Genomic DNA, 15,511 nt, shown 5'->3' on the forward strand with positions numbered 1-15,511 from the left:
GGAAAAAAGCTAATAACGTAGTCCGGGAGATCAGGCAAGAGATTGATGACAGGAAATCTGATGTACAGGCAGGGAATAGGCAAAAAACATTGTTAGTGAGGATGGCCAAAAACTACGCTACACAGGAGGACTAAAACAGAAATAAACAAGCGCTCCAAATAGAATGTATACAAAAAACAAACAATACCTCACAATGATGGGGTGCAATGAACTGAACTAAATAGTGTGTGTAAATGACATACAGGTGTGTGAACAGGTGATCAGGATTTAGGTGATTGGGATCTGGAGAGTGAGCTGCGTTCAGGGGATCTATGTGTTTTAGAATGTGAGTTGGAAGCAGACGTTACACCAGTATGTAAGTACCAGTATGGTTCATTGGCTACATGTGGTCATGTAATTTTCCTATTAACCTCTAAGCAAAAACAGACAAATAAAAAATACAGGTGGTTGTTTGTGTAAAAATAGAAGTAGGCAATCTGATGTTTTCTACCTACAGTAAGATTGCCTAGTAGTATTATACATCTGGGTAAAAATAATCTGAGTGACTTTTAGCTGAGTGACTTATATCTGAGTAACTTTTAGCTAGCTTGGTCCCAGATCTGTTTGTGCTCTCTTGCCAAGTACTATAGTTAGTGTCAAGCGAGAGGTCAGGGAGAGGTTAGCTCTGGTCCAGGGTGTTACATGCAGCTTGCTGATGCTGAAGGCTCAGCGTAAGCAAGCCGTACGTAATGCCCTGGACCAGAGCTAGACGAAGGTTAGAACCAGAAAGGGTAAAACTAACCAGTCTCACGACGGTCTAATCCCAGCTCACGTTCCCTATTAGTGGGTGAACTATCCAACGCTTGGTGAATTCTGCTTCACAATGATAGGAGGAGCCCACATCAAAGGATCAAAAAGCGACGTCGCTATGAACGCTTGGATGTAGGGATGTGAGGGCCAGGAGTTTCCCAGATGAAATAATCTGCCCGGGAAAAACTCTTGTTCCTAAACAGGATAAGTACATTTACCAATGTAAATATAATGAGACTACGGGTAGACATGAGCAGGAGCAGGTGCCTCAGTTACATTCCAAAACTTTAACATGAACTGTGCATTTTTGCACAGAAGTGAAAATCTACATGATTTTCATTAGAGGTCCACTTCTATCCAAAGAGGCCTCACAGGTGTTTTGAACAGCTAGCCTGGGTGCCAGTATGATTCTGCCCTTGCCAACTCCTCATGCAACTGTCATGCCAAGAGAGTAGCTGTTGCTTTGACAGCAGAAAATGGGGATCCATAATAAATACAAATACAAAAATGGTCATGTTTGGCTTAATCTCCCATGGGCAGATTCTGCGTGTACAGTAGACCGAAAGAATCTGCCAGGACTGAATGGGATCAGGATTGGCCCAAAGGCAGTGCTTAAACTGCTTCGCCTCAAGTGCTTTGTGCGTGTGCCCACACGGATGGTAAGGGGGGGCTTTGGCTGAGAGTTTCCTTTTGCGAGGGTTGCGAATTTTTGCCGGAATGCTCAATTTCTAATTTAGAAATTAATCACGCAGCTGACCAAATTACGCATGATTTTACCTCTAGGTTAACAGAGATTATGTTTGGTTTGACAATGACAGCAATGGAGTTGGCAAGAGCAGAAACAGATGATGAACAGTCACTGCTACTATGAGAAGCTGTTAATGATGACTCACTGCTAGATACTACAGTATGAAGCAGGGAAGGACAGGATGGTAGCAGCTAGGAGGGGCAGCTAACCGGAGGTGAGTAAGATGGAGGATGAGGAGCCGGTGGGAAGGGTGATAAGGATGTGTTCTAGAGCGTACTACACTATTGACTACACATACAAGGGTTCTTCTGTCTTACACAGGAAGCTGCCCGATTCCCGACTTCGCTCTCAGCTGCCATAAGGAGCTGCTTGAGTTCCTTAATTCTCTGCTCTTTATTGGTCAGTGAATGACTCCGGGGGTACATGCAGCCCAGGAGAGATTGGTCAGGAAAAGGAAAAACAGCTAATTTTCTCATTTACAAGTCTTATTCCTCTCTTACTGAATTACATAGGAGCTACTGTACGATGGTGGTAGGGGAGGGGTTCACTTGCAACATGGCTAAGCTAAGCTAAGTGAGTGCAGAGATGGGACACTCACTGGGACAAAGTAAGCAGTTTCAGGAACACTTTCCATATACTGGCCATCCAACAAGCCAAGGGAATATCCTGAAATCTACCAAAACATACACAAAAAAACAGTGTCATAAAATCAACAAACAGTTTGGGATTGATTTCATCCTGATTTCAATGGTGATTTTCAATTCAAACACTTGGCTATTGTTCAGTCTAGTTGATTGTGCTGACTGGTAAAAACCATAGATGGGTGCTCAGTGATCACCTTTGTGGGGATAATCATGGCATAATGATTCTGGCTCTGCAGGAGTCCCTAGAGGAGCAGGAGGACTTGGTCCTTCTCTTGATGGGAGCCTTGGTCTTGTCGATCTGTGTCATGACATCCTGCAGGTAGACCTCGTGCTCCACCTTCCTACGTGTGGTGGAGTTCCAGTGATTCTAATAGAGTTGTCTCTCCTATGGGGGGATTCAGACCAAAGAAATTGAATAAGAACAATATTATGTTCTATATTGTTAAAGTTATATTGATTGTTATTTGTTATATATCTCTGCATTTCAGACAAATAAAATATTTGATCAATCTTTAAAAAAAAATGTTTTTTTAACAAGGCAAATCAAAATTCTTATTTACAATGACGGCCTATCAATCAGGAGATTGACTGCATATCAGAGACTGCGTCCAAAATAGCACCCTGTTCCCTACATTGTGCACTACTTTTGACCAGATCCCCATAGGGCTCTGGTCCAAATTTGTGCACTATATAGAGAATAGGGTGCCATTTGAGACGTATACTGAGTGTTATAGCTTGTTATAACAGTGCTCTAACTTATTAGAGTGTTATTACCTGCCAGACAGCAGCTTAGATTCCTCAGTCCAGCGGTTCCCGATATGTTTGTGAGCAGCGTATATGATCTGGTCCTCCTCCTGAGTCCGGTTAAGGTGGTTGTGCCAGCGCTCCCGGCACTGCTTGCCGATACGCCCGTGCAGATGCTTGGCAATGATGGACCATTGTTTGGGGCCATACCTGTGCACAGATACATTTACACACGGCGTGTGAATTTAGCATGTGATGAACATATTTGGTAGACAGAACACACAGAATAGAAACTGTCTTCACCCTCTCATCTTCCTCCTTGGTCCATGGCCCTTTCATCGTCTCTGGGTTGAGCACCTTTTGCCATCGATGCTGCCACTGAGAATCCATGCAAAGAATATTTGCTGGTCTGTGGTGTGCAATGAGGAGTAACCAGGCGCTGCACTTGACGCATTTATGAAACAACTTATTCCAGTTACTAATAAGCACGCACCCATTAAGAAAATTACTGTAAAAACTGTTAAATCCCCTTGGATTGATGAGGAATTGAACAATTGTATAGTTGAGAGGGATGAGTCAAAAGTTATGGCAAATAAGTTTGGCAGCCCAACTGATTGGCAACGTACTGCAAATTAAGAAATAATGTGACTAAACTAAAGAAAAAGAAACAACACTATGAAACAAAGATACATTATTTAAAGAATAATAGTAAAAAGCTTTGGGGCACCTTAAATTACATTTTGGGGAAAAAAGCCAACTCAGCTCCTTCATTCATTGAATCAGATGGCTCATTCATCACAAAGCCCACTGATATTGCAAACTACTTTAATGACTTTTTGATTGGCAAGATAAGCAAACTTAGGGATGACATGCCAGCAACAAACGCTGACACTACACATCCAAGTATATCAGACCAAATTATGAAAGACAAGAATTGTACATTTGAATTCTGTAAAGTCAGTGTGGAAGAGGTGAAAAAAGTATTGTGACAAGCCACCGGGGTCTGACAATCTGGATGGAAAATTACTGAGGATAATAGCAGACGATATTGCCACTCCTATTTGCTACATCTTCAATTTGAGCCTACTAGAGAGCTTGTGCCCTCAGACCCAAGAATAGTAAAGCCCCCTTTACTGGCTCAAATAGCCGACCAATCTGCCTGTTACCAACCCTTAGTAAACTTCTGGAAAAAAATGTGTTTGACCAGATACAATGCTATTTCACAGTAAACAAATTGACAACAGAATTTCAGCATGCTTATAGGGAAGGACACTCAACAAGCACAGTACTTACACAAATGACTGATGATTGGCTGAGAGAAATTGATGATAAAATGATTGTAGGGGCTGTCTTGTTAGACTTCAGTGCAGCTTTTGACATTATCGATCATAGTCTGCTGCTGGTAAAAACTATGTGTTATGGCTTTACACCCCTGATATAATGTGGATTTACTTGTCTAACAGAACACAGAAGGTGTTCTTTAATGGAAGCCTCTCAAATATAATCCAGTTAGAATCAGGAATTCCCCAGGGTAGCTGTTTAGGCCCCTTGCTTTTTTCAATTTTTACTAACGACATGCCACTGACTTTGAGTAAAGCCAGAGTGTCTATGTATGTGGATGACTCAACACTATACACGTCAGCTACTACAGCGACTGAAATGACTGCAACACTCAACAAAGAGCTGCAGTTAGTTTCAGAGTGAGTGGCAAGGAATAAGTTAGCCCTATATATTTCTAAAAACTAAAAGCATTGTATTTGGAACAAAACACTCACTAAACCCTAAACCTCAACTAAATCTTGTAATAAATAAAGTGGAAATTGAGCAAGTTGAGATAACTAAACTGCTTGGAGTAACCCGAGATTGTAAATTGTCATGATCAAAACATATTGATGCAGTAGTAGTGAAGATGGGGAGAAAATGTTTTTGATGCACGCCAACAAAGCCACTACACAACACAACACTAAACAATACATTAATTGCACTATAAGGGTGACAAACGGTGCCGACAAACTGTTAGGGCCTACATAAAGCTGTCCCAACATGACATAATGATGTCCCAACAGTCCCTTACCACTGTTACACCTGGCTATCATCGGAGCCTTGTCTGGCAGCGAAACAGCTGGTATGGCTGACTTGCTTAAACAAATGTGGTTTCTATTGACAATTGAGATGTACAAACTATGGCATAAGGGGGCGATGAGCAGATAAGAGGCAATCTGTAATTTCGATTAAGACATTACAGAACGAGCTAGGACAGACGTAGTCAATATAACTATTTGTTCAGCACTTTTGAAATGTACAGCGACAGAATTCAGAACATGGGACGTTCTGACAGTATTCTCCCTGTACACCATGTCAGAACCGTATGATAAATAAAGGGGGCATATAAGCAGACAATAAAAGCTCTTACAATATTAAATGATTACATTTTTCTAAAACAGGCTACAGGCTACATGTGCACCACCAAGTCATACCAGTAGGCTAAATTATGAGGGGAAAATGGACCAAATTATTAGGGTGAGGCACATGGGCTACTAACAGCATACTACACAACATACACTTAGCATTACTTTCTTAGCTAATTTATGCAAAAGCATACGGGACACTTTTAGACTCGCCTTGTTGTGCTGTGCTCACATGAACAGCTAGGCTCCTGAGTGGCGCAGCGGTCTAAGGCACTGCATCTCAGTGCTAGAGGTGTAACTATAGACACCCTGGTTCGAATCCAGGCTGTATCACAACCAGCTGTGATTGGGAATCCCATAGGGCGGCGCACAATTGGCCCAGCATTGTCTGGGTTTGGCTGGTGTAGGTCGTCGTTGTAAATAAGAATTTGTTCTTAACTGACTTCCCTAGTTTAAAAAATGTATCTTCATTATTTCTCTTCATATGACAAGGTTTAAAAAGGATTTGCCAGTAGATTGTTGACTTGATTCATGATGACTGCTAGCTTGCTAGCTAAGATTTTGAAAGTATGATGTTGACATGATCAGTCCATTCAAAGCTACTGTAGATGTAACGTGGTCAATGACCTTGAGCCTTCTTGGGTGGGCACTTCTAATGTAACTCTATTGCAGCACCCAAGGGGCTTAAAATTTCTAGCTCTACCTGTAGATTTTGCGGTGACATTGGGTCCCCATGAGTGACAGAACACTGAGCCAATCCCGGTGCAACTAGAGAAAATTACCAACCACTACGCTCCTTATTTTCCACTGGCTGCCCAACCATCACAGAAGGCACTGAGCTAGGCTGAAACATTTTGGAACTGCTTTATGAAGAAAAAAAATGAGACCAAGTTTGTATGCGGCTTAATTAACTCAGTGATTTTTTTTTAAATAGATTTTTTAAAACATTGTTTGCAAACTGATGTGACACGTATTAATGCCAAAATAACATTCAAAACAGGCAAAATAAGAATAATTTTTAGCTAAATAGGTGCGGCTCAAAACAGGTGATCTGCCCTGAATGACATGTCGCCACTGCATTAAATACTCTTTTCTCAGGAGTTGACTGTCTTCTGTTAAGATAACTCAGTCAGGGCAGGTATTACCTCTTCCCTCGACTTTCTGTAAAGGCTTCTTGGGACATCACCTCAATGCAGCCATGGGCATCCCCAACATCCATGAGAAAGGAAAGACCAATAAGGTTAATATTACAAGCCAGGAGATGATAATAATGTTCACAGGCGACAACATACACCTCAAACATACCAAAAGTATCGACTTCTTCTGCTGCATCTGGCCATACTGTCTCCTGTTCAAGTTGTTTTATTTATGGAGAAAGCGTACAAGAAGCATCGTATTATATTGATTAAATGTACTTTTCTGAAATAAGAGATCAGTTAAACTAGCTATGAAGTCATCAATAAATGTAGCTAGTTAGCAATAAACTAGCAAGTTAGCTAGAAAGTTAGCTACAGTAGATAACTAGTCTGTCTGGCTATCTAGCTAAAACAAGACAGCTAGTTACTATACACTTTGCTAGCTGAGTGAATACAATTATTTTGGGTTATTCATGAGGTTGAGTTTATGACTGATGATCAAAAACGATTCTGTATTCTGTTTCCAGCTAGCTAATGTCTTCATCTTGCTACTCACATCGCATCTCCTTTTGACAGCTCCATGGTAGGAAGATACTGGTAGCTAGTACTGTCTCTTTACGGGACACTTATTCAGAAATGTGTATATACCACCGATTCTCGCGCCCACCCCCTTCGAGAGAGGTGCTTGGATCCGCAGCCACACGCAGACTCTCTTCCCATTGTCAAATATATCAAAATCATTTTCAGCCAGCCAGGTATTTTACAAAGCTCACGACAACACCTGCATTTTTAACTGGGCTGTTGGTCACCAAGTCATTCATAAAAATCTTACAATTACATTATGACATGGGATAGATGGAACGTGGAAAGTTTCTGATATTTCAAAGTTGAAGCAATGCTACCATCTGGTGGACGACAGATAACAGAGACCCTTGAATTCATAATTGCCTGTCATTAGTCTAATATACTGTATATTCTGTCACATTCATGTTTGTACGCCACAATGCAGTGACCCATCCCTGGTGAAATGAAGATATACCCGTCAAGTAGACCCTGCACACACACATATTGACGCCCACACACGTTCCCCATACCCTGCTGCTACTATTTGTTATTTACCCTGCTGTCCAGTCACCTTTACCTCTGCCTACATGTACAGATCTACCTCAACTACCACTATATCCCTGCACATTGATATTCATTTAAAAATAATAATAATTGTAAGTGAATTCAAAGGCAAGTAGTTAAGGAAGTATTAGTGACCACAATACAACATTGTGAAGAAATTACTTTATTGTTTGGTTGAAAAGTCATCACACATGCAAACAGCAATGTTGTAGCCATGGTATCTTCAATCTTTTATTAGCAAACAAGAAAAAAAGTTAACAAAAAATGAAAGAACTTGAGTTTCTGTACAGATCAAAGTATACTACAATATATACTATTATAATACAACTGGCTTACAATACATATAATTAGTACAGCAGTCACAAAGAAACAAACTTCAAGTTTGTCAAAACAGTGTTGTCTGAGTTTAATATTTCCTTTAAATGTTCCCTTGGACTGACAATATCTATATTTGAGTATATCTAGTATATGTTTTATTCTAATATTCCCTATTTTTATGAAAGTGCTAAGTTTTACATTTTGTTCACTAGAAAGAAAAGCTGTGGAGCTCTTTAAAAAATGACCTGCAATTAATGTTTTTTTTTGGCAGGTACTGCTTTTTGCCATAATAAGAAACCTTGTCCAGAAGTCAGGCCAAGACTCAGTAAGACTCAAGGATTTAAGGCCATAAGCTGATAATGGCAGCATCCAAAGTTACAATGTCATTCTAGAACAACAAGGTGATTTGGAATACTCCAAAATCTGGGTTGGCAACAAAAGTGTAAACTCAATGTGGCCCATAATGCCTTTATCCCAATGGCCACTTAAATTAGTTAACAGTGAGGCCTCTGCCTTCCAATGTGAGGGCCTATAAAACACCCCAACTCGCTTTTTGGTTGAAATTCCAACAAACAAACCAAAAGTTGCATTTTATAATGTCGCGAGAGGAATTGAATGCCACAAAACTGATCTGAATGCAACATGGTACTACACAGTTTGCCTATAAGTTTACAATCAACTGGATTGGCTGAACATCCAATTGGAAATATACTTCACACCACTGAGAGATGTAGTACTTTGTTTATGAGATATCAACATGTACAACCTCCATGAAATATCTTTCAAGAATTATCACATTCTGCACCAAAAGATCAGACATCTCATGTCACAATCGGCAACATAAATGTTCACAGCACTTAAAAATATCCCATTGTTCAAGTTCTCTTCTGAGTAATTCAAATTATGGATGTTGTGTTGAAATTCAAGAGCCGAATAGACATAAAGTAACTAGACATACATAACAATTCTTAGTAATACCAACTGATTGTGGTTTCCATTAAATTAGAATGAATAACTATATTTCTATGATTGGTTCATCCCAAGTTTATATCCTAATGAATGGTAAGAACACTAAAGGGAGCCTACAGGGTTCAACACACCCCTGCATAACAACATTCAAGTGCAAACATAAATGTATTAGATTGAATAATAAAATGCCAGCATTGCATGTTTACAAAACAACAAAAACTGCAGGCAGATCATGGAAAAATAATTATCTGCTATTCTTGAATTGATTTATCATTCCTAAAAAGATCATCTGTAAACCTGGAAAATTCACAAATCAAGTCTTACGCAATTCTAAAGTATTTCAAAAAATAATAATCCTGCACTGCATTCCATCTTTCACTAAAGGAAATTGCATACAAGTAATGGAATATACTCCCAGGTGTGTGTAGTATGTTATGCCGGCCCTTCCAACAGAATACAGCACCACATCAAGTAGTTCAGCATTTGCGCAGCACACTTAACTTGGGCCACTCGTTTGGGTTTTATGAGAAATCTCAAAAGTAACATAAATTACTCTTCAAACATCAGTAAGTAGCCTTGAACCCAAAAGAATCAACAGGCATTTTCCCCAATCAGTGCACACTTCAATGTCAATCTCTAAATTCCACCAATCAATTGGTTATATTCAGAACAGTGCGACACTTTCTTTCAAATGGCACCCACATTTAAATGATCATTTTAAACAGAATCTTTCAATTCTTATAAAATGGCCCAAATACAAACTAAAAAAGATCACAGGGTTTTCCGACAACAAACATCAGTCGATGCATATGCTTATCATAAGGGCATGTGACTTCTTCCTTCAGGAATTAAGACAGCAAACATTCACATGGAGAGCAAAGTTCAAGAAAAAAAACTACATTTGGAAAATGTTACTGTTGTTTATAGCAAATATTTTGGTGAATCAGAAATTGTGATGATGGTACTCGTTACATTTACAGTGTGCACTTTGCTGAAGCAGATGTTTGCGGACATTACAATACTGGCGTGGGATGGGATCTCATCAGCTCAAGCTGTTCTACTACCTCTTGTCTTAAGACATGGGGGGCATCTACAGGAATGCATTTCAAGCATGAGAACCAGCTTCGCTCCTTGGAGCTTGGTGCATGTTTCTGTATAATAACATTAGTCTGTCACCAAAGGCAGTAACGGTCAACCTCTGGCAATCATGCAGTAAAGACAACAAAACACAATGAATACCAAAGCTTTGATACAACCTGAAGCATTCACATACTAAATGTCAACCAGACAGAGGTGTGACTGATCATGACTGAGAAAACTATAGGGCTGGGCCTTATTCCCATCAGGAATGATCCATCGGCTCCAGGGCGTTGGTATGCTCTGCATCCTGGCTATCCATTTCCTCCAGCTCCTCTGACCCTGCATCCTTTCCATCAGGCTTGTTCCCTGCCTTCACTGGTGTGCCATGAGCACCAGCAGTAGATACGTCCATAGAAGAGGCTTCCTGTTCACCTACCCCTGGGGTAGATTGGGAAGCACTCATCTTAGCCCCACTTGTCCTCTCTGCAGGGCCCCCAGTGCCTGCCCCTGCATTGCTCTGCTCCCTCAGGTGCCTGTCCATGGAGGCTTGGATGGATGAGACCATCTCCTGTAGTTTTTTCCTCTGTTCTTCGATCATACTAGGGTCTAGGTGTCGGCTGTCTTTCATGGTGACGAAACCAGGAGCCATGCGCACCAGCTCCTTGGTTGCATCTTCTGAGATGTCAGAGAGGTCAGGTCCCTTTGAGACGCTGGCGCTCAGGTCCACCCCGCTGCTGTGCTGGCGGGTGATGGGCTTGTGTTCAGGGGGAGAGCCGCCTGGGGCGCTGCCCAGGGAGTGGCCCTTACCTTGGAAGGCGTTGACACTCTGGAGCTGCTCCTTCTTGCGCACCACACCTCCACTTCCGAGCCTCAGCAGGCTGTGAGAGGGGCTTCCCTCCCGACTCCTGGAGGCAGCCTCAGAGCGGAGCTGCACCAGGGCCTCCTTGACAAGGTCCTCCACGTCAGGGCCCACGGGGAAGTGTCCCGCTGCATCCACACACAGCTCCAGACACTCCTCTGCTGCGTTGTACACAAACGTCTTTCCAGTCAAGTGTGGGAGGGTGCAGTGCTTGCCATCCATCAGGCCTGCAGACGAGACAAGAGCCATTATAGGTAGTCATAAACACAGATCAGTACATATCACATGCAAATGTTGAATATAAAAAATATATACTGTAGTCATTTAAGTTATGCAAAATGCAAAGAGCACAAAATGCAAAGAGCACAATAACAGAAAACACGTTTACCTACCCATATCTTTCTTCACAATGTTGAAGAAAACTCCACCTTGCTGGAATAAGTGAGGCAGTTTTTTTGCATATGACCAGACATCTTCTCCTGCGTAGGAAAGAAAAATACTGCAATTAGCATGTGAAATAGAATAGAAATGATTAGAATACATGCTATCATGTGGTTTTCCTCAGATAAAAATCCTAATTCTGTAGTAAAAATAGGTTGCCTTGTCATTTGCCTTGCCACCCTTTGCAATTACCAAGGCTCTATTCCAACTTACATTACTGGCCCTAATATTACTGATCCTAATATTACAGTCCAGATAAGATTGCATTGCAATATGCTAGTAAGACAGTGAAGGCTGAAGAGTGTCCAGAGACTGGAACTCAGACTCTGTTGTTAGGTGAAGGAGTGGAGATGACCACATCAGCACTTTCATACAGTCTGCACTCTCCTCTCCGAGAGTGTTGCTGCATGCGTTTCAATGAATTCCAAAAGCCACGTCGCTGATGTACAGAAAAAGCACTTGAATAGATTATAATTATTTCAAGTGGAAAAAAGTAATTATCCCCAAAGATTAGGCCTTGATCCATCCCTGGTAAGCCCACCAGTCACTCAATACCTGTAGCACTATCATTCATCCTGCTTCTTGTAACCAATCCAAGAACAGCATGCCCGTATGCTGTGTAAAGCTACCGTCTGTAAAGCCTATAGGCCTATCAGTTACTAGCCTCTCACACCCATCACATTCTGTTTCTAGCCTTATATTTACTGAAGGGATGATCTAAGGCATGCCTGGTACTATAGTCTTAAAGGTGTATCAACAAACTGGTTCTCCCTCTACAGCAAGTCATTTTTTACTTTTTGTAATGACATCACAGCAGTTTTCTGCATAACTCAAACAGGTATGTCACGTGTTGCTAGATTGTCTTTTTTTAACAGTAAATAATTATAAAGTAAAGATTCCTATAGATTTGGATAAGAAACTATTTTCCCACCCTTCCCCTTGCTTACCCATTAAGGTTGCTAGGAGACAGAGGGAGGACATCTCAAGGTCAATGTTCTCCTGCAGCTCTCTGCTAGTATTCATTCTGCTGGAAGTCACTGTATCATCACTCTTCACAGAGTGGAGGGAATGCAGGGATGAATGGGAACTGGAAGCACTTGGGGTGGAAACCTTGTGATCCTCTGGACCTCTCAGGATCTCCACAGTCACCCTGTCCCCATGTTGGAGAGCCACAGGCTCATTCTCCTCTCCATCCTTGGGAGGTAAAAGTTCTTTGGGGGGAAACCCATGTCGAATACATTGCTGGGCTGGAGACACAATGAACTCGTTCGCAATGCTCCTCTGGAGCTCAGAAAAGGTGGTTTGAGCCTGTAGAGTGAGCATGGCCTGCCGCCCGTCGCTAGTGGTGACACGGATCTTCTTCTCCTTGCTGGAAGTGAAGGAAGATTTGGTGGGCGTGGCTGGAGCGGATGAGGAAGGTTCCTGAGTAGCACTCGGAGAGGACGGCCGCCCATGTCCCTGGACTCCCTTCTGCTCCTGCTTCAGTCGATCTGTCCTCCTTTTCTGGGTCACTAGGGCCTGTTCGCTGATGCTCTGCTGAAGGCTCCGCTCTGCTTTACTCATGGTCAACTCCTCTTTGTGAATGGTCTTTGATTTCTGCCCAGTTAGTATGATCTTAGTCGGTGGCTGTGTGTCAATGGCCTGCTGGATTTCCACCACGTCTGTGAGTCTCTGAGCATGCGCACCATCAATGGAGACTGGGTTATACTCATCTGGGTTCTTCTTGGCAGTGTGATGCAAAATGGTGTTCACCACTTTCTGCACTAGGAGCTCACTCCCAAACTCCCCAGGGAAATGCTTGGTAACCAGTTTCATGGCAACATCATAGACGTTGCTGTTCAGGGTCACCTCAACCTCATACTGGAACCAGTACACTGTCTCCCGCACGACACGCCCACCCCACTCCAGAGTGATGGGGAAAGCCTCTGGCAGATTGTCATACTCCTTTCCCTCCCAGTAGTGTTTGAAGCCGCAGCCGCACTTTCCCCCCTGGGAGCGGGTGTTGGTTCGGTCTCCATCTAAGTACACCACAGAGCCGTTGCCATGGATGTGGCGCACTGAGGTGCCGTGGCACCAGTTGCAGGTGTTCAAGGTGCTTAGTTTGTAGTCAGGAATGAGGATGTCTTTCTCTGGGTCATAAGAGCAGACCACATTGTTCAACGGAAAGCTGTAGTTCTTGTCGGGTCTGAGCTGCCCGTGGGTGGATTTAGCCAGGTTGTAGAGCTTACCACCTGGAGCCAGCCACTCAGGTAGAACATGAAGCTCAGAGAGTGCATTGCAGATCAGACAGCGATGAAGCCGGTTTTCCATGACTGATTTCCTGGCAGCCTCAGTCACCTCTTCGGGTTGGACGCCGATCATACCGGTCCGTCTGTAAACGTACTGATGCACGTCTGCCACCAGGGAGGGGTGGATTCCATGCTTCTCCATGAAGATCTCCTCCATGGCATTGACCAGTCTCATCACATACTTGTCTTGTAAGCTCCGGTCTCCCGCGATGACGCAGCTCCCGTCTTGTTCCAAATTAATGTACTTCTTGATGAGCTCCTGTGGGACCCCCCAAGCTTTGGGGAGAAGCCTGGGCGGCAGCTTGGGGAGGAGGGTGTTTTTTATTCCGACAAGAGGGATGTAGTGGTTACGCCCAGAGCTACTCCAGGCGATACATATAGGCTTGTTGAACTTCCCATCTTTTCCCTTGCACTGCTCTTCCGGTACAAGCCCAGGGAGAAAAGTTGCAGAGTAATCCCCAGAGCTCCTCATTCCACTCAGTGAATCTAACAAGATTATGGGGCGGTGCAGCACATTAGCCAAGCCAAATATGTGAATGTTTCGAAGTCCCAGTGGCACACCCTCCGGTGGGATAAAAAGGGGGTCACATTCGTTGATGATGTCTTCCCATTCAGCTGCATCAATAAAATCCTGAAAGAGTGCCTTGTAGCGATCCAGATTTTGCTTGAAATTCTGTTTCAAATTCTCTCTTAAGGCATGCCAGAACAGTTCTCTGCCTACCAGGGCCCTGGACACAGCATGAACAAGGCAATGTCCATCTCCATCCACATGAACAGGTATTATGCATTCTTTGTTGCTGTTAGCTTTCTTAATCTCCTCCAAAGTGTCGTGGAGGTATATCAGGCTCCCGGATCTGTCCTTGCCATAGCCAACTGTAGATACATGCTCATGTTCGATTAGAAACGCCCGATCACCTAGAAGTGAGCAGTCGAACATCTCTCCTTGATTCATTTCCCTCAGCAGTTTCGCTTTTCCCGTCTGCTTATCCATTCCATACCTTGTGAGAATAGGAGAGAGGAGCTTGCAATGGTAGTTGGAAAGCCCCATCACTTTCACCAGCTCGGTTCCCTTCTTTGGGGCTCCAGTGACACCGAGTAGGGCATTTCTTAACAAATTGTGCAGTACAACGTCTGGATCAGTTACTTCTTCCACGTTTAAAAGATTATTCTGTTCGTGGCGTTGGCCACATTCAGTGCATTCAATGCTGATCGAGCCGTAAGCAGGGAAGAATAGCCTCGCCTGGCATTTCGGGTCTGGGCAGGTACCGGACAAAATACGCTTGTCCTTTTTCTTTGAGCCTTGTAGCAACGACATTCTGGCGAATAAAACTACACTATGTATTGATCTTATAAAACCATTATGGTTAAATTCCAAATTAACTGGCTAGCAATTGCGCTTTGTCTCACGTATTACAAGCTAGATATTTGCCAGAATAACAACACGGAAGCGGTTGTTTTTTTTCTGTTGCGAAACCTAGTTCGCAATGGATTGTGGTACATGTGGTTTTCTAAACTGCGCTTTGGTGCGTTAGAGTTGATCTTTTGGTTATAGTCCAAACCAGGCACATACCAGTGGTGTAAAGTGCTCAAGTAAAAATAAAGTACTACTTAAGTAGTGTTTTGGGGCATTTATATTTTTGGCAACTTTTACTTCACTACATTACTAAAGAAAAGAATGTACTTTTTACTCCATACATTTTCCATGACACCCAAAAGTACTTGTTACATTTTAACAGGAAAACTTTTCAATTCACAAACTTATCAAGAGAACATCCCTGCTCATCCCTACTGCCTCTGATATGGCGGACTCGCTAATCACACATGCTTTGTTTGTAAATTATATATGTGCTGGAGTGTGCCCCTGGCTATCAGTTAATATAAAAATAAAATTGTGCCATCTGGTTTGCTAAATATATGGAATTTGAAATTATTTATACTTTTACTTTCAATACTTAAGTA

The 15,511-nt window shown here is 42.5% G+C and overlaps 1 protein-coding gene and 1 long non-coding RNA gene across 3 annotated transcripts; both read right to left on the reverse strand.

The window, feature by feature from the left end:
• Positions 1 to 276: 276 nt before the first annotated feature.
• LOC112226479 lies at positions 277 to 7,261 on the reverse strand. 2 transcript variants are annotated; one of them, XR_006080259.1, is made up of 6 exons: positions 7,026 to 7,261; positions 6,479 to 6,681; positions 3,229 to 3,303; positions 2,956 to 3,135; positions 2,376 to 2,566; positions 277 to 2,210 (listed from the first exon to the last, which is right to left on the reverse strand). It is a non-coding gene; the product is annotated as an uncharacterized LOC112226479 (long non-coding RNA). The 2 variants fall into 2 exon arrangements; XR_002949744.2 differs by having other exon boundaries at positions 277 to 2,566.
• Positions 7,262 to 7,744: 483 nt separating this feature from the next.
• LOC112226975 (deubiquitinating protein VCPIP1) lies at positions 7,745 to 15,039 on the reverse strand. The gene is made up of 3 exons (XM_024391709.2): positions 12,212 to 15,039; positions 11,216 to 11,302; positions 7,745 to 11,050 (listed from the first exon to the last, which is right to left on the reverse strand). Exons 1-3 carry the CDS (start codon positions 14,865 to 14,867, stop codon positions 10,227 to 10,229), a joined length of 3,567 nt encoding a protein of 1,188 aa, XP_024247477.1. The 5' UTR covers positions 14,868 to 15,039; the 3' UTR covers positions 7,745 to 10,226.
• Between the last annotated feature and the right edge of the window lie 472 nt (positions 15,040 to 15,511).

Source organism: Oncorhynchus tshawytscha, linkage group LG28 (genome assembly GCF_018296145.1).
Source record: "Oncorhynchus tshawytscha isolate Ot180627B linkage group LG28, Otsh_v2.0, whole genome shotgun sequence".
Classification (NCBI taxonomy): Eukaryota; Metazoa; Chordata; class Actinopteri; order Salmoniformes; family Salmonidae; genus Oncorhynchus; species Oncorhynchus tshawytscha.